We start from the raw sequence: 25,098 nt of genomic DNA, 5'->3' as shown, positions 1-25,098 counted from the left end.
ATGTAGCTATACATAGAAATTAACCCATTAAATTTAATTAATCAATATTAATTCAATGAGACTTTTGACTTTGTCTTCCAGAATTTAATGAAAAATTACAATATAAAACAAAACCATGTGAACACACTTTATTACAACATTGTAAATGTTGTAATTTTTATATATAGCTATTCATATAAAATAACCCATTAAATTTAATTAACCAATATTAATTCAATAAGACTTTTGAATTTGTCTTCCAGCCATAATATTTTCAATATTTGCATCGAAGGATGAATTCTTAATTCTAAGAATGTTTGCTAAATGTCTGTCAGTCAACCTATTTCTTTCTGCAGTTTTAATGTTTTTCATGCTGGAAAAAAACTGCTCGCAAGAGTATGTACTTCCCCACATACATAATAATTTTCTAGATAATTTTATAATTTGATTGAATTCATTGAGAGAATGCAATTTCTTATAAAATAAAGGAAGTGTGTGCTCTCTATGGAAAGTTTTTAAACCTTCCCGACTTTGCAGCTCGATCAGTTCAAGTTGGTACTCACTACATGATAAATTTGCTAAAAACTTTTTTTTTTAATGAGAGTCGATAGTGGGCCGCATTCAAACACTGAGTGGGCCGCAATGCGGCCCGTGGGCCGCAGGTTGGACATCCCTGGGCTAGGCCATAAGGCTCGCTGAGTCGCTTGGAGGAAGCAAGAGCAAGAAGAAAAACATTTTTAGGGTGAGATATCCATCAGATGCCAGGGATAACGATTCATACGGAGCTCTCTTCAAAGACCTGAGCACAGCAATGATGTCCCAGGGAGGAGGCTTTGCCAATACTGGAGTGCAACCCTGTTCAAAGCTTCGCATGTTCCTCCGAGGAAGAGAGATTGATTCCCTTGTCTGAGGACTTGGCTCAAGGCCAAGCGATAGCCTTTAACCGCCAAGACCAAAAGGAGCTTCTCTCTCTGGAGGTAGAGTAAGGAGTTAGCAAGCAAGGGGATAGAGGCTTCGAGAGGAGAACAGCCTCTCCGACAACACCAACCACAGAAGGTGGCCTACTTGGTCTGATAGACAGACATTGAGATCTTCCTGATGTATCCTGACATTGCTGTCACAGCTTCTTGTGAAAAGCCTTTCGCTGTGAGGAGCTGCTGGATAACCACGCGTGAAGATGTAAAAAGCTCACCACGTTGTGGAAGATCCTCACATGTGGTTGGCCTAGGAGGTCGGGAAGTGGCAAAAGCACTCTCGGAGTCTACCAGAAGAAATAGGTCCGGGTACCATTCTACATGAGGTCATTTTGGCACTATTAGTGTCACGGACAAGGAAGGTGTGGATCGCACTCGATTCAACACCTGCCTGACCAGGCAAAATGGTGGAAAAGCATAGACGTGTAGGTCGTCCCAGGGGTGCTGGAACACATCCATGAATGCCGCTGCCGGATCTGGAGCTGGAGAGCAATGAATCGGTAACTTCTGATTTAGAGTGGTAGTGAAGAGGTCTATTGTTGGGGAACCCCACAAAGTCAAGACTTTGTTTGCTATCCAAGGAGCCAAAGACCATTCGGAGCCAGCGACCTGTGTCATCCTGCTCAGATTGTCTGCCAAAATGTTCCGTTTGCCTGGAATGAACTGAGCTGTCAACCCTACCAAGTTGAGAGCTACCCATTCATGAATCTGCACTGCTAGTTGGCATAGCTGCAGAGACACGGTACTGCCTTGACGGATCACGTATACCACTACGGTGGTGTTGTCGCTCATCAGCGCCACCGAGTGACCTGTCAAAAGAGAGCTGAAGTGCCGGAGTGCCAGAAGGCAGCTCGAAGTTCCAGCACGTTGATATGATCTTGACGTTCCTGGTCGGACCATAGGCCCGAAGCCAGGTGTTGCAGTAGGTGCACGCCCCATCCTTCCTTGGATGCGTCCGTAAACAGGAGCAGATCGAGTGGATGAGACTGGAGAGGGGAGCCCCTCAACAGGTTCGCATCGTCCAGCCACCACTTGAGATCAGAGCACATGTTCTCCTCCACTTGGACTAGTTCATGAGGAGAATCGTGACTTTGCAACCAACGATTCTTCAGACCCCACTGAAAGGATCGAAGGTGCATCCGACCGTTTGGAACAAGGCGTTCCAGCTGGGACTGTCAAAGGAAGGGCAGAGTGACACTTCGGAAGCGTTCCCGTCTTTCTGGTGTTGGAAAGGCTTTCCTTGCAACATTGTCGAGGATCATACTGAGATACACCAATTGTTGAGAGGGCTCATGACAAAATGCCAGAACCCTGTCTCGGTGGAGATGAAGCAGTTCCATCGAGGGCGCCAGTATCAGCCAATCATCTAGGTAACGCAATAGATGAATGCCCTGGCGATGAGCCCATGTTGACACTAGGGTGAACACCCGAGTGAAGATTTGCGGAGCTGTGGAGATACCAAAACATAGGACCTTGAATTGGAAAACACTGTCCGCTACAACAAGACGAAGATACTTTCTGGACAATGGATGGATTGGGATCTGGAAGTATGTGTCTTTTAGGTCAATCGTCACCATGTAATCCAGAGGACGAATGGCATGTCTGACCATGCTGGGGGTCTCCATCCTGAACGGGGTTTGCTGAACGAACTCGTTCAGGGCTGAGAGGTTGATGACTAGTCTCCAGCCTCCAGGCGCCTTCTTTACAAGAAAGAGTCAACTGAAGAAGCCTAGAGATTCATCGAAGATCTCCTCGATAGCATCCTTCCCCAGCAAGTCGATAGGATGATGACGTCTTCGGGGGTCGAATCAGAGGAGGGGGAGAGTTGATGAACGGGATGCGATACCTGTGTCAGAGGACAGTCAGCGTCCAATCCTCCGCCTCGTGGTACCACCACCTCATCCATCTGGCTTACAGGCATCCCCCACCGGTGGCAGAGTTGGAGGAGTGCCCTCCTCACTGGTCACGGTGAACTCTCTTCCTCTTGCCACATTTGCCTCTCCCTCAGCCACCCCTGGTCGATAAGGGCTGCCGACCTCTGCTGATGGGCCATGTCCACTTGCTTGTCAGGCTGCTGTGGAGTCTCAGAGATGGCAAGAAAGCCCACCAAGCTGCCCCAAAAGTCCAACCATGAAGCTGTTTGCAACGCCGCCATCGTGGTTTGTTCAAGCTGCATCATCTCCTGGGAAGGGAGCGTCGAGGTTCTGTGTTGCAGTGTCTGGAGTGAAACTCCAGGTGCCAACAATGTTATCGTCAGGTTTATAGGCAAGGGTGAAGGCTCAGCCTCTTGCACCACATAATACTTCCTCTGCTTCTAGAAAGCAGAGGGGAGTAGCTTAGAGGACCGAGATGCCTGCAGTGAGTCCTTCCTTGCTGAAACTTGTCTATCGACCTTGGTCAGAGCCTCCCTTGTCAGGGATGACAAGGGCAGCTCAAACCAGGACCAAGCACCCTGAGGGGAGTGACAAAGAAGGTCGACTGCCAACGTACGGCCTTTCGGAGAAGTAGTTGGAGCTTCTCCTAGGCCATTTACCTCCCGGATGAGACCGATGATCTCACGGAAGGTGGTTTCAGCTGCCACACCTGCTGGAACAGCTGGAGCAGCTGGTTCCAGAAGATAGCCAGCTGAATTGTCAGTTGCCTCGTGAAAATCGTCCTCTCTGCATTAATGCACCTGGGCGCGAATGAGAGGGGTCCAGTCTTGAAGAAGAAGGCAGAGTCTCTAGTTGTTCATGAAGGGCGGCAGAAGGTCCAGGAGCTGAGGCCCCCAGAGCCACAGGAGCCCTTAGACGCTCGTAATAGCAAAAGCGATTCTTCGCTGCCTTCCACAGGTCCTTATGCCCCCGTCGGACAGCCCCTTGCGAGAAGGGGGAAGGTGGAGTTGAAGGACACCTATCTGCTTCTGGCAAAGCTGGAGGAGAGAGGGGAGATGGAGTCCTCTCTGCAAGCACTGTTGGAGCCCTGTCAAGAGGATCTCGGCTGGGTTCGAACTCGATGGGCGAGATATGATATTTCTCTAGAAGGGAACTAGGTGAAGCTGTAGGGCCCACATCCCCGAGGGTGGGCAGACAGGAGGACGGACCTGGTCAGCGTCAAAAAGAGCCTCCGCAGGGGAGGGCTCTGGGGTGCTGTGCAGCAGAGGGAAGGGCGTCTTCCTTAACAGCACGAGAGGATGAGGCTGACTCCTCCAAGGAGACTAAGGAGGAAGAAGCAGCCCCAGAAGAGAGTGACGACAAAAGTCCCTCCTTCGATGGCAGGCCAGGAAGTCCCAACGAAGGCCACAAAACACGAAGGGCGTCGTCAACATGTACTGAAAAACAAGGCTGATCCTAAGAAGGGCCAGGCCTTCCCATTTCACCAGGGGAAACGAGCAGGTCTCGCTCTTTCAAAGGCTGGCCATGAGTTAAATTGTCACTCTTATGCACTTCACTCCCGGAGGACGCCAAAGGTCCCGAAGGACGAGTCCCTGACAAGGAAGCAGACGGTCTGGGTCGTTTAATCTTCGAGGAAGAACTCGAAGGCAAAAATCCCTTTTCTTCTTATTAAGCCGCCAGCGTTACTCAACCCACTGGGCAGGCAACCAGGTATGACACTGCTCACAGGGGAATTCTGATGTACAGGAATGCTCCCTGCAAGAAGGACAAAGGGAGTGAGAGTCTCTATCAATCCTGCTCATGAAAGTCCCACACCTATGGCCTGGGACACCAGGGCAGGAACGCATAACCATATTGTCAGACATAATTTCATTCAGCTAGAAAGAGAAAAAGAATTTTATGAATAATTTCATAACATTCAGTATATAAAAGAATGTATTAGCCTGTAGTTTCAGCTGATCTGCATTCTATCCTAAGTAAAGGATGCAAGGTTTTTATACAGTGTAGGAACAAATGATATTTTTTTAAAGTTTAGATTGAATGATTCTCTCTCTCTCTCTAACACATCTGCTTCTCTGTTAATCAAAATCTATTTCAACAATAGAAAAAATAAATGATCAAATGCCAAAAGTTAGTCAAAACAAGTTAACCTAGACAAAAAAATTCTTACTTCATTTGCTCTTTCATTCATCTTTAACTTAAGGACAAGCTTTTTAGTTTCAAGAAAATAGTCTTCCTCTTCGACTTTTAGGCAGATGCATACATGATGCGGATGATCAGAATACACTTTGCAGATCTGAATTGGTATCTGGTGATGATGATGATACCGATCATTCATACACACTGTGCTATGACATCACAAATGCATGAGGATGAGCCTTCCATCTTAGCAACGGCTGACCAGAAGCCTTCAGAATACGCTTCGCAGAAGTGAATAATACTTATGGTGATGAAGATGATCAGAATACACTTCGCAGATCTGAATAACACGTATGGCAATGATGATGATACCAATCATTCATACACCCTACACTATGATGTCACAAATGCGTGAAGTGGAGCCTTCCGTGCCGTCTTAGCTAATGGCTGAGCAGGAAATCTTTTTCTCACATTCTCCCCCTTCTCTCAGATACCTGCAAACCCCCTCACCCCACCCCACCCTACCTAAAATACTTGAAAAGACAATAGATTTGATATGTTTGTGGCGCATGACTTGCAGACTTTGAATGACTTCGCAGATACAGAAAATCTATTTTTTGAGAATGAGTGACTGCATAAAAGGGGAATTCCACAATCCGAACATGCATATTTCGGGACCAGACTATCTGATTGTTTAAATTCTTCATCAAATCTTTACCACAATTGACAAAAAATTAATCTTGTAATAGAACAAATTTGATATTCATTAATTAAACAATCAAGTGGACAGAGATCAATAATGTACTCACCACTTGATTTAGTCATGTTTTTTGGGAACAGGACTGAAGAAGTGTCTGATTGTTGTTTGCAGATCTCCTTCCTCATAGATCTCTGCATCTCGTAGTAGGGCACCAATGCACTTTCTATGAGCCTCTTGATCTTGAGAGATCTCTGGAGTGAAGGATAGATCTTGAAAACTCTATCAATGACGTTCCGTGTCATTCTTTACACTTCTCCAATCTTCTCCAGTGTTAGCGTTGATAGCTCATTAAATTCATCGTCGTCGTCTTCCATTTTCTCCTCCATGACGAGTTTTTCTAGTTCATCATCTGTGAGGGCTTCATTTGAATGAGCCAAAAGTTCGTCTTGCACCTCATCAGGATGTAAATTATCAAATCCCTCACCACCAACTTTTTGAGCCATCCTTACAATGTTCTTGATCTGAGAAACAACACTTGTAAAGCCCTCAAAGTCATTCACAACATTGGACCATACTTTTCTCCAGCATGAATTCACGCACTTTGTAGATAGTTCATCATGGGCTTCTTTAATAAAATCAAAGCAGTTGGCTATTCGTTCATTCATGAACAAACCTTCGGTCTTGACAATAGGATAATTCTTAGCACCTAGCTGGATTCAGTTAAATTGCAGATGAAAGCAAGAAATCTTGTGAGATCTGGCAACGCTTGCACATATCGGGTGAAAAGTTGTCAAGGACCATGCACTCACCCCACAGTGTTCAGCCTTTTTCTTAACCACCTGGGCAAGAGTTGAGGTTGACCTCTCTTGGCCTGTACCCGGTTCATTGCCCATTTACACTTGTGTTTTTGTGTGTGTGTGATTTTATTATGGCTGCTTCTGCTCCTTCACGGCCTTGACAACGTGTGTGCCCAGGTACTCCAGGTTTCCCATGTTCTAGTTTTTTGGCTTCTTCAGCAACAGATCCTCACAGAAATTGTAGTAGGTGTCATTTTAATGTTTGTACATAACAAATCCCTGCACAGAATGCCGTGCGTGGCCTAGAGAGCAGTGGAAGTTATTTTATAGTAAGAGGGAGCATCATAGAGTTTCTACTCTTCCTTCGTGGGAGGGATTTTCTTCCTCTCTTCCCAATGCTTCGTCTCCTGCCGCTGTTGTGCCTTTGTCTCCTTCCTTTTCTTCCATCGATTTGTCATTAGAAATATCAGGAAGCCCTCAGGCTGATTTATGTAATGTCACCCCCTCTTCCTCGGAAGTTAATTTGATTCCCGAGAGGAGACGGCTTTTTCATCAATGTCTTTTATTTCAGATTCGGAGGCGTCCAAATTGGCGGCGCTTTGGGGGACACTTAGGCTACAGGGTTCACCCTCCTTGGAGGGTTTGCTGAAGCACTTCTTGGATGCTTGCTACCTCCTTCCTCATGCTCTCCAGGCCCTCCCACCTCCTCCTGGCTTTGTCTTCGTTGGTAGCCGAGGTAAGCCATTTTGTATTGCTCCGTCAGTGACGATTGCCTCTTCTTCCAGTTAGAGGGAAGCTGTGGCATCAGTCCCACTTGTGACATCATGGGGTCTGCCATTTTGTATCCCTCCGCCAGTGGCATCTGCTTCCCATTCGGATCGAGGGGAAGCCGTGATGTCATCGCCGCTTATGATGTCACTTCCGTCGATGACATCACTCCTAGTTGTCTCTGATGTGCTGCCTCGATAGTCTGTGTTGTCATCGTTTGCTACCGTGATGTCATCTCTGCCATCCAGTTCGCTGCATCTCCCTTCCATGTCGTAGGCCCCTTCTCTTGCTGATCTGGTTGAGGCTTTATGCCACGTGGGTCTTAAGAGATTGGACTCTGTTTTAGAAGATATATTTGCTGCCATGTCGGCTGAGAGGACTGGAAGCAAGCGTGTGGCATCGCCCCCGCCTCCTGCAAAGAGATTGTGTAAGGAGCCAGTACTCTCTTCCTCTCCTTCTCCCCCATCTCTGCCGCGTCGACATATCAAGTGTTGGAAGGCTAAGAACTTTGCCCTTTCTTCGTCTGCGAGTGAGGAGCAGCACGCCCGTGTTACTGAGTGTTAGTGTTTCTTCCCCTGAGCGATCTGCAGTGGCTGCTTCGTCCTCTGCATCAAGTCGCGAGCATGTTGCAACCTTCCACGTTCGTGCACGTTGCAGGTGCTTCCGCTTCTCCTTCTCCAGGGCCTATTCGTCGCTGTAAGGATCTCAAGGCGCCTGTCAAAAGAGGTCAAAGGTTGCGAGCGCAGAGTTGGTGCAGCAGGAGTGTTTGCCTGATCCTCTCCCTGGTACTTCCAGGGTTTTGACTCCGAGGGATTCTCATTTTATCTTGAGTGTTTGAATTTTATCTTGAGTGTTTGAGAGTCCTCACCTTATCACATTCTTACATCTGCCCCGCACATACTCGTACGTGGCCTTGTTAGAGAGTCATCTGTTGGTTGAGTGCGTAGTGATGTCCCTAGTGTTGTGGTTGGTTCATCACAGGAGTTGGTGCTTTGATCCAGTCCAGACAGGTTAGTTGGGGTTTCAGGCTGTTTGGCTGCAGGTTCTTCTGTTAAATTACACAAGGAAGGCGCTTAAGATAAGCTTGCACATCCTTCTCGTCGTCGATCTCCTTTGCTGGAGCAGGAGGAGGGAGACAAGCAAGAGTTTTTGCCTTCCTTTACAGAAGTTGACAATCTCATTCGTGGGTTCAACAATTTGGAGAGTAGGACTCAGGCTCGGTCGTCTTTCACTCCTTCCTGCTTGGAAGCCTTGCTGGAAGCTATGCAAGATCCCAAGTCATCGTTTCAACTTCCCTTGTCCGGGCACGTCCAGTCAGACTTGCATAAGGTTAACTCATCTGTTTCAGATCGAGATGGACCACTTTGCTCTAGGGGCTCTGCCAAGTTGCTTCCCCCACCTCTCACGAGGCATAGGAAGTACTATGCTACGAACTCTGCATACTTGATGTCGCTTCATCTTAACCCGAACGTCATTCGTCTGAAGCCGGGATTGACTTTGGAGCAGGTGAGGTCAATGGTTCTATCCTTGTCTCCACAGGATGCCTCAGCATTGGAGTCTACAGCGGCCTCCACGTTGCAAACGGTTTCTTGGCTGGAATTCTGGTCGATGTTCATTGCCAAGATAGCTTCTGACAGGACCCCAGAAGGGTTGGTGAGTGCTTCCTCTCTTGCCAGTTTGTTACAGTCTGGAGGCAAGGCGTTGTTGTATCTTGCTCACCTCAGTGTTAATTTATGGGCTAACCTTCTCCTGATTATAAGAGACCCTGAGTCCTTGCTGTGGTATTGAGGAATGGAGATCTTTTGGAATCACAATTTCTGTTCCTTCTGACCAAGCTGAAGGATGCGATAGACCGGCACTGTGCTGACACCAAAGACAGATTAGTGCACCAGGCTGTGTCAAGTTGGAGTCTCATCCTCGGAGATGTCCGGCTCCTTCTCCTCCTCCCCCTGCCCAGCAGCAGTCACGAAGGTTGTCGCTTGGTAGGTCAAGGAGTTCGGTTTCGGCAGGGCTTCCCCATTCATCCCAGCCTAGGTCAGAGGACCAATGTCCCTTTCGCTCCCGTTCCTTTAAGCCAAGAAGGGGCCCAAGGGGCAGAGGTAAAGGGGGTCGTCGGTAATTAGGCGCCTCTCCCTCTCCTGTGCCACAGGTGGGGGTGCCTGGCAGGCCATTGGGCCAAGTAGCAGATTTATGGGGTGGAGAAGTGGGTAGTAGATGTCCTTTGGGTGGGGTATCTACTGCCATTGACTTCTCTTCCCCCACTCTGACAAGCCACTAATCAGGAAGGTGTATCCTCTAGATTCTGTGTAGTTCTTGGCTCTCTGGGAGGAAGTGCAGGAGATGCTGAACAAGGATGCAATAGAGGAAGTGATGCGTTCGTCTCCGGGAGACCTTTGATTGACTTATCCACCTTGAATCACTTCATCAGGAAGACGTGGTTCAAGATGGAGATCCCACATTCAGTGTTGGCAGCTGTGAGGGAAGGAGACTTCATGCTGTCGATAGACTTGAGGGACACACACTTCCAGATCCCTATTCATCCAACATCCAGGAATTTCCTTCGCTTCTTTCTCAAAGCCAAGGTCTTGTGAGTTCAAAGTCCTGTGCTTCGGGCTGACCACAGCCCCTCAAGTGTTCACAAGGGTCTTGTCTCTCCTCAAGTTGGGCCCATGCTTAGGGGATCCGTTTGCTGAGGTACCTCGACAATTAGTTGGTCCTGGCATGTTCCAGGGAGAAGCTGCTGCAGGACAGAGATCGTCTGCTTCATTTTATCTGGAACTGGGCATCGTGGTCAACCAGAAGTCAAACCTCATACCCAGTCAAAGGATTCTCTACCTGGGCATGGTCATCGATACGGCGGTTGCAAGAGGTTTCCCGTTGGATCAGAGGTTGGAGAAGTTGCGTGTGGTGGTGCGTGACTTCTTGTTGGAACCACATCAGTCAGCTCATCAGTGGGAGGTTCCCTGGAGAAGCTGGTCCCTCATGGGAGTCTTCATCTTCGGTCTCTACAATGGAGGCTAGGGGAATTCTGGTCTCCGGCGGGGGACTCGCCCCTGTTAAAGGTTCTGCTGTCTCTGTAAGTGAGAGAAGACCTTCATCGGTGGTTGGATGACCGAAATCTTTTGAAGGGTGTTCCTCTGCATTCTCTCCCTCTGGACATTCCTCTGTTTTTAGACGCCTCCCTCGCAGGTTAGTGGGCTCTTTTGCCTCAGGTGTTTGAAGCTTGGAGGACAAACAGCAGCATATCAACATCTTGGAGTTGAAGGCAGCCTTTCTTGTTCTGAAGGAGTTTGAAAAAGTAGAGGGTCATTCTGTCCTTAACATGTCGGACAACACCATGGTGGTCGCTTATGCGAACAAGCAGTGGTTCCAGATCCTTTAGCATTAGCAGAGGACGTGTTCCAACATCCCTGTGACAACCTGGAGGTGTATGCCTTCCCTTCGTTTTGTTTGATCCGTCAAGTCCTGAACAGGCTGATGAGTTCGTAGGGACTCAGGATGACTTTGGTTGCCGCTCTGTGGCCTCAGGTGGAATGGTTTCCAGATCTTCTGCATGCTGTCATTGTTGTCAGAGGTTCCAAGGGAAATTCCCCCTTGGCGGCATCTCCTGTGTCAGCCGCATGCAGAAAGGTTCCACCAGTCAGTAGAATCCCTCTCTCTTCACGGTTGGAGGCTATCAAGCGTCTCCTCCGAGCTAGAGGCTTTTCTCAGAGAACAGCAGGGCATATGTCCGGCGGTCTCAGAAGGTTGATCTCTGCAGTTTACGAAGGCAAATGGGCGATTTACTGTGATGGGTGCTGTAAATGGGGTTTTTCTTCACTCGGAACTTTCATTCAGCACATAGTGGACTTTCTAACCTTCCTCAGAGATGAGTAATGTTTGTCTGTTTCTGCCATTAGAGGCTACAGGGTGGCCCTGAATTTTTAGTGTTATGCCTTAGAGGTATCGACATCTCACCCTGGGAACTTTCTTTGCTAGTTAAGGGGTTTGAGCAATCGAGTTCTCCCAGGGAGCTCAAGCCTCCGTGGGATGTGACCTTGGTTCTGAGAAGTTTCACTAAGAGTCCATATAAGCCTTTGCATCGCTCATCTGACAGGAACTTGACGCTCAAGACTGTTTTCCTCCTGGCCTTGGCAACATCAAAGGGAGTGGGGGAGCTGCACGGTCTGAGCTATGATGTGAAGCACACCAGGGGTTGGGGGTCAGTGTCCTTCAAATTTGTCTTGGAATTCGTAGCCAAGACCCAGAATCCCTCTGTGCACAATGATAGGTTCACCTCCTTTTCCATTCCATCACTGAACGACTTTGTGGGAGGTGATGCTCAAGAGCTTTTGTTGTGTCCTGTCAGAGCTCTGCATTGCTATCTTAAAAGGACACGGCACCTTAGACCAGGCTGCCACAGACTTTTTTTGCTAGCACAGGGTGTACAAAGAAAGAGGCGTCGAAGAGTACTATCTCTTTTTGGATACGGGAAGCCATCAGATAGGCATACTTGACTCTTGATGATTATGCCGCCAAGTCTGTGCAGGCTAGAGTGCATGACGATAGGGGTATTGGTCCCTCTCTGGCTTTCTAAAAGAACTTGGCTGTACATAGAGTGCTGAGCGCTGGTACGTGGTTACACCAGTCCACGTTCACCTCTTTATATCTTAAGGATGTTGCCCACAGATCTATGGACACGTTTTCCCTGGGTCCTGTGGTGGCTGCCCAACAGATTGTGTAACTTTTCATAGCTACAAACCTGAGGTCTTAACATTGTACTGCCCACCTCTAGCCACCCCTCTGTCTTGCTAAGACATCCTGAGTTGTGAAAGACTGACGCCGTGGCATGGGTGCGTGGTCCTTGACCACTCTTCACCCGATATATGGTCACATTGCCATATCTCACAAGATTCCTTGCTTTCATCTGGGATTTAACCGGATCCAGCTAGGCGCTAGAAATTATCCTATTGTTAAGACCTCAGGTTTGTAGCTATGAAAAATACAAATTGTCTTAGAAAATTTGTCATTTTTATTTAAAACATTACACTTAAATTACAATTAAATTCAGAGTTGAATAACATATCATATTAGACGTCCTTTTTTTTTATTTTAAGTGTTTACTATATAAAAAAATGGCCTACATCCAATGCAGACATATTACCAATAGTTGACCAAGCACCACAGGCTAGACTAAGCAGGTAGGCACAAAACTTGTTGCTAATAATAAAACATTGAAAAACTAGCCTAGTTATTACATTGAATTAATAAAATCTTAAATTTAAGAAGCTAAATCAGTCACACAAATGCCTCTTTCAAACTTTTCAATAATCTCCTCCTCAAGTTCAATTGTGGTTCTTACCATTTTTCTCTTCTGCTTGGCTGTCCTGGGATCCATGACTGAATGAAAAAGCAGTACAGAAAGCCACAAAAACTAACAAAATACTCATGTACAAGCTTGTATGTACTTGCTCAAAACAATGCAGCAGAGTGAGCTGGCTTTAAACAACAACACCAGCTAGCAGTGACTGACCAAAACAGTTTTGTATACAAAAATCATATCATTCATCCAGTTGGATTCCTGTTGTTTGTTCAAGCTCTGATGCAAAATTTACATGAAATTTCAAGTAGAAATTCAATTATGTCGATTGCTGTTATGGTCAAAGACCGGGGTTCTACTGTAATGATAGATTGTTTCACAATCTCAACATAGGTCCTCTGTAGTTCTGGGGTTTCCATGTCCTGAGGAAGACAACCCTCAAGCCCCTTCCAGGTCACAGCCCTCCTGGACTACCCTCTCATTAGAATCCCCTGATCCCCTCTGCACCACTGAGCACACAACCATTCTGATCCTAGAACCGAACTGGGAGCATAAGCTCCTGTGGGCGGGTTAGGAGATCGCAAGGGAGTACTCCCTGTGGAGAGGTAGCGAGAGGCAGCTCCACTGAAGGAAGGGTGGAACTAGATGGATTGGCAACCTTTGGCGTCATCAGGGGCATGTTAACCCTCTGACGATGTGCAGGAAGCCTTCCTCTTGTACTTCCTCTACCGAGTGAACTGCACTCATGCCAGCGTCAAAGCATGCATAAGGAGTGAGGATCAATTTCCAGAGGGGAGACAAAGCATTGGCAAGGAACATTCCCTGAGCCTGGGCAATGCCACATGACACGAGGAATCCCCTTCTTAGGCTGAGATGACTCGTGGGTTTGCATACTCACAAAACACCAGTAAGTCACAGTATCGTAAAGAATCGCACAGAATATGATCAGAGGAAAAACCAGGATTGTGGACAAATGAAGAAAACCAAACAGCAAGCAGAGCAGAATGGGATGCATGCAGCTTGAGAGAGAAAGTGGATGCATCAGAAGGGTTGGACTCCCCACCCAACTGTCCAGTACTTAATTACCTACCAGCCTTCTTAAGAATTGAATGGATGACTTCCAGCAGTGCTGAAAGTATTTTCAAATGTAATGACTAAGGGTTTGCATTCTTGTAGGAACAATTAGCATTTAAATAAAATAATGCTTAAAAGAAGACAAAATAAACTTATGTATATTAATAAGGAACCAAGCACTCGGCAGGAAACAAATTTTTACCAGCTTATAGACCTCTCAGGGTTTCACTCAAGTACTGCTCTTCTTTTGTGAGCAAAAAAAAAAAGACCGAGAATTGCTATGGAGGCATCTCTTATCATTGAAGGCTTTGCTGTAAAAAAAGAAGAAAAATAAGGAGAGAGAGAGAGAGAGAGAGAGAGAGAGAGATAAATGAAGAACATTAAGTGAAGACAACAATTACTGATTTAGTATGTCAAATGAACATGGGTTGGGTAATATAATGGTTTGTAACAGCCAAGACAAGTAACACCAATATTTTTTTATGAAATGTATATTTTTGTAACTATAACAATATTCATTTGTCACATTTCATAGTTTCTTAATTGTCACTTTACAGATGGTACATAGTAGTAAAAGTAGTGTATTATTTTATGACATTAATTGAACCTGAAATAAGTGTGTATTATTATATGATTGTAATTGACCCTGAAACAAGTGTAACTTCCCTAAGCTAATGGTGAAAATGTCATAAACTTTTGCAGTTGGCGGATACAGTGAATACCTGTCAGAAAAATATTCGAACTCACCTTCCAAACATCCAGCGAAGTATGCAGCTTTATCTAGCTAATCGAGACACTGAATTCATACTCTTCAAACCAGTTCGCACAAATATTTTGAACTCTTTCAGCAAGATCCATAATATAATAGTAAACAACTACAATGAAGAGGAGCAAATAATCATAGCCTGTCCAACACAAGAAGAGGTTTCAGCCCTTTTGTCATCATTGTTCAAGAGTTAATACATTTATAGTTTTTATGAAGTATGTATTGTTATTTCTTGTTGCCATAGGATTTTGAGCAGCATTATTGTGAAGTCCTTAATTTTTTTCTTTTATGAAATATTCTGCAGTTTCTTCTTCATGGATCTTTAATATAAAATACACAAAATGTGGCACAGAAAGAGTACCAGAAGGCAGAAAATAATTGGCCAAATTTCTTTAACTACTAAGTAGTACAGCAATAGTCATTATTGAATTACCAATACAGTATTGTGAAATCTATCAACTGGTACAGTTCATAAATATAAATACAATGGTTACAAAACTAGTTCAAGGAAATTATTTAATGCTATAAATATAAGAAACACAATATGTGATACCAAGAGTATTAGAAGGCAGAAAATCATTGGCAAAGTGTCTTAATTGCTGATGCATACAGTAGTAATTTTTAAATTACCAATACTGTGTAATGTGTCAGTACGAATACAATGGCTACATCACTATTTCAAGGAAATTACTATTTAACAGTATGTTAATTCATATCGCTAACATTACCAAAAATTTTTGTCCTTAATATTTATATCAACTGTACGAGTCGGACATTCAGGTGACACATTCAATAAAAACTTATGTGCTGTTCATAGGTATCATCTGAATTTTTAAATAGCATTCTGGAAATTATTTAATTTCTTGTATCTAAACTATTCATAATTCTTATTAAAGTATCATGTACTAAGGAAGGGTAGCATTTAAAGTTAAAATTTTTGGTTAAATACTGAGATATATCTCCCTGTGATATAGCTGGATAGTTCTCATCTTAGTGAAGATCATGAATAAAATTTAATGTGCTGTTGACTATAAAGAAATGTGTCAAATAAAATTACCATGGTAACAATGGATAAGAACTGAATCTCTTGTTTCCACAATGAAGTTTACAGATTGTGACTTACTGAAAGTAGGTATTTGCTGTACACTGTAGGGCTGCCAAACCTAGTATGGGGTATAAAAAAACTAGGTAACAAAGCACATTAGTTTTGAGGAATTGTTTTCAGCCATTGTTAGTCACCATATCCATTAAAGCTGAACAATCTAAGTTGCCATCAATGTTTTTCACAATTGCAAGAGCAAAAAAACTTGAAAAAAGATAAAGTACTTTGTGTACTTGGAATAAAAGTCTCTTCACAGATGCCAATTAAGAATGATCCCGTAACTGAAGTTGATTAAAATAGAAGTTCTAATTTTTTATATTTACAAATTACTACAGCAGAAATTAACAAAATAATATATATTGCAAAATAAGATATACTGAAATTATACAAATTGTTTATAATAGCTTGAAACTATTATGGTTGTATTGTTTCCAAAATATTCATAACTTTCTGACTTATTGTAAAATATGTTTAACCAGGTACTTTAACAACAATTAATTTCACTAACCATCATTTCACAAAAGTGCTGCTTGATGGTCTCAAGACGTTGTTAGATATAACCATCAATTTCAAAAGGACTGAATTCCTTGTCCATCCCCTAGGCATAAAGTTATGATTAGACCCCTGATGCCATTTGATGATAATATAGTTATCTACAACATGAGTTACAATGAATATCCTGTACAAGTGACAACAGAGGTCTAAAAGCAAGGTTGTAATTTGCATTTGATATGTTTGTGAATTTAATTGAACACATACGAAACACAAATAGAGAAAATGTTATGGACTCTTAAATATTGGCTTTATGTCTAGTAGTTGAAGTGCTGAGCTCAGTCCTAGTTTGACATTATGGTTAAAACATGTAAATAATAATGTATTTATACGAATGGGTAATTCAAGTTAAATAAGTTATTTATAGGTTATTTTGCCAAAGATTTAATTATGAATATTTTTAATGTTTTCTTATGCAAGGAAGGTGTGCTAAGTTTATGCGAATGATTGCCTTACATTTGTTAGAAAAATGAGAATTAATAAAATTTTATATTAAAAGTTGTATCTTTAAATTCCTATGACCTTATAACTAGATCCCCTATTTCAGAGCGCACACAGACACAATTATACTGCTATTTACGAGCAAAGTTACTGTAAGCATGCCAGTTTAGAATAATCAATTAACTATGGTAAACTGAGGTCTAAGAATATGCATGTACATTACTACATGGAAAGCAAATAAGAACACTTTCCGAAAAGCATGTTTTTAAAACCAAGTTGTGTCAGCCCGGTGCCGGTCTATCACATTCTCCAGCTCAGTCTGAGGGAACAGAAATTGAGACTCCAACAGATCTCCATTCCTCAATGCCAGTAAGGACTCAGGGTCAACCGATCTTTCTATCCTGGATAAAGCCATGCCTCCTCTAATCAGGAGAAGGTTAGCCCATAAATTAACAATGAGGTGAGCCATATACGAAAACGCTTTGCCTCCGGAATGCAACAAACTGGCAAGAGATGAAGCACTCACCAACCCCTCTGGGGACCTGTCAGAAGCTATCTTGGCAATGACCATAGACCAGAAGTCCAGCCAAGAACCTGTCTGCAACATTGAGGCTGCTGTATTCCACCAACCTCACCTGCTCCAAAGTCAATCCCGGCTTCAGACGAATGACGTCCGGGTTAAGATGACACAACATCAAAAAAGCAGAGTTCGTAGCATAGTACTTCCTATGCCCCGTGAGAGGCGGGGGTAGCAGCTCTGCAGAGCCCCTAGACTGAAGCAAACCTTCCCGTTCTGAAACAGAGGCATTAAACCTTATGCAAGACCGACTGGACATGCACCGACAAGGGAAGTTGAAACGATGACTTAGGATCCCGCATAGCTCCCAGCAAGGTTTCCAAACAGGAAGGAGTGTAAGACAACCGAGCCCCGTGTCCTACTCTCCAAATTGTTGAATCCACGAATGAGATCGTCAACTTCTGTAAAGAAAGACAAAAACTCTTGCGTGTCTCCCTCCTCCTGCTCTGGCAACAGAGACCGACGATGAGAAGGGTGTGCAGGCTTATCTAAAGCACCTTCCTCATTTAAATTAACAGAAGAACCGCAGCCAAACAGCCTGAAACGCTAACTAACCTGCGATAAACCAACTACAACACTAGGGACATCACTACGCACTCTCCCAACAGATGACTCTCTAGCGAACAGGCACGGGCTTGGGCATGGCAGACGTATGAATGTGAGTCGGTGAGGAATCTCGAACACTTGAGATAGAATGAGAATCCCTCGGAGTCGAACTCCTGGAAGTACCAGGGAGAGGGGCAGGCAAACACTCCTGCTGCACCAACTCCGCACTCACAACCTTCGACCTCTTGACAGGAACCTTGAGATCCTTACAGCAACGAATAGGCCCTGGATAAGGAGAAGTGGGAGCACCTGCAACGTGCACGAACGAGGGAGGCTGCAACACGCTCATGACTCAACTCAAGAGGACAAAGCAGCTACTGCGGATCACACCGGGGAAGATACACTAACACTACGTAACACCAACACTCTCAGTAACACGGGTGTGCTGCTCCTCACTCACAGACGAAGAAAGGACAAAGTTCTTAACCTTCCAATGCTTGATATGCCGATGCGGCGGAGATGGGGGAGAAGGAGAGGAAGAGAGCACTGGGTCCTTACGCAATCTCTTCGCAGGAGGCGGGGGCGATGCAACACGCTTGCTTCCAGTCCTCCCAGCCGACATGGCAGCCAACTTATCTTCTAAAACAGAGTCCAATCTCTTAAGAACTGTCTGGCATAAAGCCTCAGACGGATCAGCAAAAGAAGGGTCCGACAACATGGAAGGGAGAGGCAGCGAACTGGATGGCAGAGATGACATCATGGCAGCAAATGATGACGACACAGACGAGCGTGGCAGAGCAGTGGAGAAGACTGGGAGTGACGTCATCGATGGAAGTGACGTCATAAGCAGTGATGACGTCACGGCTTCCCCTCGATCCGAATGGGAAGTTGTCACTGGCAGAGCAATAGAAAATGGCTGACCTCGGCTACCCACGAAGACGAGGCCAGGATGAGGGGGTAGGGCCTGGACAGCATGAGGAGGGGGGTAGCGAGCATTCATGACGTGCATCAGAAAACCCTCCAAGGAGGGAGGACCCCATAGACCAAGCGTCCCCCAAAGTGCCGCCACTTTGGACGCCTCCAACTCTGAAATAAAAGAAATTGATGAAAAAGCCTCCTCCCTCTCGGGAATCAAATTAACTCCCGAAGAAGAAGGGGCGACATTACATAAATCAGCCTTTGAGCCTCCCGATACTTCCAACGACGAATCAATGGAAGAAAAGGAAGGGGACAAAGGCACAACACTAGTATGGGGTGTGACAGCAGCAGGAGACGAAGCATCGGAAAGAGGAGAAGAAAAACCCTCCCATGAAGGAAGAGTAGAAACCCTACGATGCTGCTCCCTCATGCTATAAAATAACTTCCACTGCTCTCTAGGCCATACACAGCATTCCATGCAGGGATTCGTTATAGTACAAACATTAAAGCGACAACTACTACGAGTGACATGGTTGTCGGTCGCAGCCAAAGGCAAAAAACGAGAACACAGAAAACCTGGAGTTCCGGGGCATACACATTGACGAGGCCGAGATGGAGCAGAAGCCATAATAACAGCACACACACACACACACACTAAAACACAAGTGAAACTGACAATGAACCGGGTAAAGGCTGAGAGAGGACAACCACAACTTTTGCTCAGGCGGTTCAGAAAAAACTGACGCGGTGGGGTAGATGCGTGGTCCTTGACCACTCTTCACCCGATATACGCTTGCATTGCCAGATCTCACAAAATTCCTTGCTTTCATCTGTGATTTAACTGGATCCAGCTAGGTGCTAGGAATTATCCTATTGTTAAGACCGAAGGTTTGTTCGAGTATGAACAATTAGTGATTATCAATGTGTACAAATGGAATAATGTTAAAACGCAAATTTAATTCTGCAACTAATATTCTTGTAAACCTTACAAACTCCACCACAACTTAATTATTCAAATACTAGGAAGCTTGACTTCATTGTACCAGAAAATACATACGATATATTTTTTTTTTTACTTTCATGAAACAATTCTTGATGGCCTCTGCATTACAATATAGTACTACCATATTTGAAAAACATTTCTTTACAGATTCCATCAAATTAATCCATTCATTTGCAATGATTTTCAGTCGTAAAACTTAGGAAAATTGTCTATATAATATAAAACAGTATAAATATTGTATGTTCAATTTCACAACTCAATAGATGTATTATTGTTCTACTGAAACAACTCTAGGCAAAGTCATGATACATAATTGCAACACTTGTAAAAGTTTCTAAACAACATATGTACTTGTAAGTGTGCTAACAATATATGGTTATGGGAAAGAGAATCATCAGTCAGAGTCTAAACCATCTAATTCATCCTCTGGTCCTCCAATTGCCTTCCAAAAGGATATTGCTACTTTTTCAGCATAGTCTCGCCGATGTTCCAAAGGTAAACTTGCTGCTGTCCTTTTCATCTGTTCAAAACTAGAGAACAGTTTTTCAAAATCTCCATCACCAGTATCAAAATACTCTTCTAGGGTAGAAGAATTAAGACCATCCTCTGTAAGTGAATACATGCAGTCATGAAAAAGAGTACATTCCCACATTAAAAAAATTAGCATTACTTCAAATAAAATACTTGTGCCCAAATAGATTAATGAACCTCAACACTAATCATTCCCTAAAGGAAAATACAGTAAGCTTCCAGTTATCATATTTGCAGATAAACAAATTTAAAAAAACAAAACCACAACAAATAAAAATCAAAGTAAACATATAAGATTAATCAATATCAGAAGTTATACATATTCGGCCTGATTTTTGTCGCACTGTTTCATGTGAGCATTTATGGTGGTAAGCATGATGTTAGAGTCAGACAAAGTAAAACATTTTGTCCGGTTGTTGAGCCAAAAAAAGTGGCCTACCCCAGACAAAAGTAGCATCAAGCTAAAACTTGACCAGATTGACCAGATAATTGTATAAAGACACCAGAAAAAAAGCCCCATGATTCTCTCACGGGGAACCTCATTTTTTACCCCCCAAAAAGGGTGGCAGCTGCCATGCAGTCAAAATTTTGTGGCAACCAAAATGCAATGCAAGTTTTATAACACACTTGAAAAGTAATATTATCATAGTGATTCATTTTTGTCTTGACAATCATGTCCCTAAAATAAGTTTCAAAGTACATGCTGTTAAAGATGTTTTCCATCATAATTTATGACTGTCTTATTTTTCTTTCGGATGGTATTTCAAAGCAAGAAGGAGGATTCCTCAAAATGTGTGTTATGTAAGAGTCCACGGATTCACAGAAGCAAGCCCCCACAATTGTGGCTCACCAGAAAGGTTTGATAACATTAACCCTCTTACGCCGACTGGATGTATTTTATGTCGACATTTTTTGTCTCCTGTGTGCCGACTGGACATATTTTATGTCGACTTACAAAAGTTTTTTTTTAAATTCGCGGAAAAATACTTATAGGCCTACCAGCCTAAAACGCGCCTTGGGGGATGCTGGGAGTTCACGGATCAAGGTGTTGTTTTGTTTACAATCATTACGCAGGCGCGCATTAAATAGTATCTGTGACACATCTCGGAAATTATTTTGTCACTTTGACATAATTTTTGTACCATTGTAAATTAGCCGTTACATGAAGTATTATATATGAAAATGTGCGCATTTTTATGTAGAATACAACAATATAATACTCATGATTGTAGCTTTTATCAGTTTTGAGATATTTTCATATAAATAACGATAATTGCCAAAATTTCAACCTTCGCTCAACTTTGACTCTACCGAAATGGTCGAAAAATGCAATTGTAAGCTAAAACTCTTATATTTTAGTAATATTCAATCATTTACCTTAATTTTGCAACTAATTGGAAGTCTCTAGCACAATATTTTGATTTATGGTGAATTTATGAAAAAACTTTTTCCTTACGTCCGCGCGGTAACTCTTCCGAAAAAAATCATACATGCGATTGTGGTAATGTTTGCACCATTTTAAAATTAGCCGTTATATAAAGTTTTATATATGTAAATGTGCACAATTTCATGCACAATACAACTAAAAACAACCCATGGTTGTAGCTTTTATCAGTTTTGAGATATTTTCATATAAATAACGATAATTGCCAAAATTTCAACCTTGGTCAACTTTGACTCTACCGAAATGGTCGAAAAACGCAATTGTAAGCTAAAACGCTTATATTCTAGTAATATTCAAGCATTTACCTTCATTTTGCAACAAATTGAAAGTCTCTAGCACAATATTTCGATTTATGGTGAATTTATGAAAAAAATAACATTTTCTTTACGTCCGCAGGTAACTCTTCCAAAAAAATCATACGTGCGATTGTGGTAATGTTTGCACCATTTTAAATTAGCCGTTACATAAAGTTTTATATATGAAAATGTGCGCAATTTTATGTAGAATACAACGAAAAATAATTAAAGGTTGTAGCTTTTCTCATTTACGAAATATTTGCATATAAATCACGATAAATAGAAAAAAAACCACGTTCGGTCAACTTTGACTCTACCGAAATGGTCGAAAAACGCAATTGTAAGCTAAAACTCTTACAGTCTAGTAATTTTCAGTCATTTATCTTCATCTTGAAACAAATTCGAAGTCTGTAGCAAAATATTTAGATTTATGGTGAATTTAAAAAAAAATCTTTCCTTCCCTCCGCACGCGGATTCTCCGCCACAAATCTCCAAAATGCGTACGTCCCATTCTCGGAATATTTGCTCCATTTCATATTAGGCATTTCATAGAGTTTTATATATAAAAATGTGCGCAATTTTATGTAGAATAAAACAAAAAATATTTGAAGGTTGTAGCTTTTCTAATTTCTGAAAAAATTGCATATAAAAAAATATATATAAAAAAATCTGACATTCGGTCAACTTTAACTCGTCAGATATGGTCGAAAACTGCAATTGTAAGCTAATACTCTTACAGTATAGTAATATTCAATCATTTGTCTTCATTTTGAAAGAAATTGGAAGTCTCTAGGACAATATTTAGATTTGTGGTAAATTTTTGAAAAAAATATTTGTTTATGTCCGCGCGTTACGAATTCATGCATTATTTTGTGATAATATTTTCTCTGTTTTGCTTTTATCGTTTTACAATGTGTTATATACCAAAATGATTGCAATTTAGTGTACATTACAACAAAAAAAAAGTAACTTGTTACCTTTAACCGTTTTGCGCACAGTGCGATTTGAATACAAATTATATATGAAATTTCGTTTTTTTGCGCCTATCAATATATCGCATTATTTATATATGATAATGAATATTTTTTTCTTTCTGATGGTTGCATACTAAACTTCAGCCAATGACAAAAAAAAGGAGCCAAAAATGAACTCTTAATCTTGAAAACTAAGCGCGCTGTGATTTTTTGAAAAAAATATTTTTTCCGCTTCCGCGCTCACTCTGAAACACCTCCGGCACACGGGAGACAATTTTTTTTTTACCGCTTCGGCATAAGAGGGTTAATCAGAGTTAGTGGAGAAAAAAACATAGAAAATTTAGAGAAGTATTTGCAACAAATTGAAGACGCTGGTGAAAATATTCTTGTTCATCACGACTGCCATTGAAGTTTTGTGAACAAACAAAAGCAATCTGATGAGAGAACTTTTCCAGTAAAATTCTAAAGATATCTTTCCAAATTTCTTTTAACTACAAATTATGATGTTTTTAGTTTGGCAAAAATGCTGACTGGCACCACAAAGATAGAGATAAGATTAATTAAGTTATGACATTACCTCTTTGAGCCACTTTGATTAATAATGCCCTAGAGAAAGGAGATTCCTGGGGAGATACAGTACTGCATTGCCTAGAAAGTTGCAATAATCTTGTGGCAGAAGAGACAATTAATCATTCATCTTGCGTGGCTAAATTTATTCTGAAAAAAGCAACAGCCAAGAAGAGAGGAAGACCTGTAGAATCAGATAAGGCAGATGGTTTCAGCAAACTATGCAGTTGGTAAGAAGAAAGAAGTGATTGTGAGATATAAACTTTGAAAGAAATCCATGATAAAATGCTTGAGTTATGTGAAAGCAAAAGCATTTATTCAGAAAGAAATTTGAAACAAGTTAAAAGACCACTACAAGGAAACATGTTTTCTTTACTGAATTTGCTGGGGATGCAGGTGTGGTTTGCTTTAGAGATGACATCATATGTTATTTATGAGCTGAAAAAGAAATCTGAAGAAATAAAAGAAGATATCATCATAGCAGCAGCTAAAATAATGAAATCACAGCTGAGAAAACTAACTAAGACTATGGATGAATATCCTACAATGGACGACATATACAACATTGACAAGAATAAAGAATGGGTTCCTGAAAGTCTACAACCTCTGCTTCATCTTATACCATCTACTTTTAAGCAACTGAGCATTGGTCAGTGTATTACTCAAGCATCCGGACATCCAGTGGTTTGCAGATAATGTTGACCATAACCTGAAGACTCTCAGGAAAAGGGACGTCAGGCGAAGCATGAGCGCGTTCACATTGAGGAACAGCGTACACGGCCGTGCAACAATACGAGTCCACGTCCATGAGACGTCGATCGAGCCCGGTCCCAAGAATGCCAGAAATTCCAAGGAAATTAATCGCTTAGCAAGTCTCCCAATTTTTGTAACAACAATTATCGGGGATGACCGTCTCGCCCAAGTGTTTGGAAATTACAGAAAACCAAAACTCTCAAAGAATACTAGAAATTCAAAGGAATCCAAGCATTCAGCAAGATTCCCAGCTATTATAATAACAATTATTGGGAAAACCTGTCTCCCTCCAGTGTTTGGAAATTATAGAAAACCATAACACTCTGAGAATGCCAGAAATTTCAAGGAATTTAAGCATTCAGCTAGATTCCCTGGTATTGTAATAACAATTACGTATCGGGAATTCTCGTCTCACCTGAGTGTTTGCAGATCATGAAAGATCAAAACACTCAGAGAGTGTTAAAGAACTTAACACTCGGCAAGACTCCTGAATCTCGTCAAATGATCATCGGGGAGGGGTCCCTCCTCGACTCCTGTAAAAATCGAGGGGGAACAAGTAGAAAAACAAGAATATCCACTCCAGGCTCCCAAAATGCAAGAACCCATAGGGGACTGTGAATTGGAATCCATCCAAAGGACAGAAAGAGCCAGGGAGAACATAGTCTCCAGGTGTTCGAATCCTCAGAATCTAAGCACCAAGTGTCAAGACAGTGAGAAGTCTCTCTATCATTGACAGAAGATCATTCCTCAATTAACATGGATGTACATCCGGTGGGACCCCTAAGATCCTTTCAGGAACGTAGTCCCCCGACGCTGAATCCTGCAGAGAGCACTCTGCGGGATCCCTTCTTTTCACCTCGTCCCTCCCGGTGTAGCCATAGGAAGTACGTAGAGGGAATAGGCGAGGAAGATTGGACGCTCTCGCTCACCTTGCTACCAGAATTAGCAGAAGCGAGTTGCGGGTGACGGCCATGATGCAAGCCTAGGAGAGCATTCTTGCCTTGCAGAAATGCTTTCCCGAGGA

The 25,098-nt window shown here is 42.8% G+C and overlaps 2 protein-coding genes across 4 annotated transcripts in view; one reads left to right on the top strand and one right to left on the bottom strand.

Moving 5' to 3' along the window:
- The window catches only part of LOC135201864 (conserved oligomeric Golgi complex subunit 3-like), a 158,367-nt gene extending 141,845 nt beyond the window's left edge, over nt 1-16,522 (top strand). For both annotated transcript variants that reach the window (XM_064231166.1, XM_064231165.1), the window contains one exon: nt 14,307-16,522. In XM_064231166.1, the coding sequence (XP_064087236.1) occupies nt 14,307-14,564 (258 nt within the window). In that variant the 3' untranslated portion in view covers nt 14,565-16,522. The remainder of the gene's footprint in view (nt 1-14,306) is intronic.
- LOC135201865 (alpha- and gamma-adaptin-binding protein p34-like) overlaps nt 15,962-25,098 on the bottom strand; it is a gene marked incomplete at its 5' end in the record, with an annotated part of 108,153 nt that continues 99,016 nt past the window's right edge. For both annotated transcript variants that reach the window (XM_064231167.1, XM_064231168.1), the window contains 1 exon segment: nt 15,962-20,115. In XM_064231167.1, coding sequence (XP_064087237.1) covers nt 19,904-20,115 — 212 coding nt within the window.

Source organism: Macrobrachium nipponense, chromosome 28 (genome assembly GCF_015104395.2).
Source record: "Macrobrachium nipponense isolate FS-2020 chromosome 28, ASM1510439v2, whole genome shotgun sequence".
Taxonomy (NCBI): domain Eukaryota; kingdom Metazoa; phylum Arthropoda; class Malacostraca; order Decapoda; family Palaemonidae; genus Macrobrachium; species Macrobrachium nipponense.
Note: the sequence above shows the minus strand (reverse complement) of the source record. Positions and strands in the feature narration are given on the sequence as shown.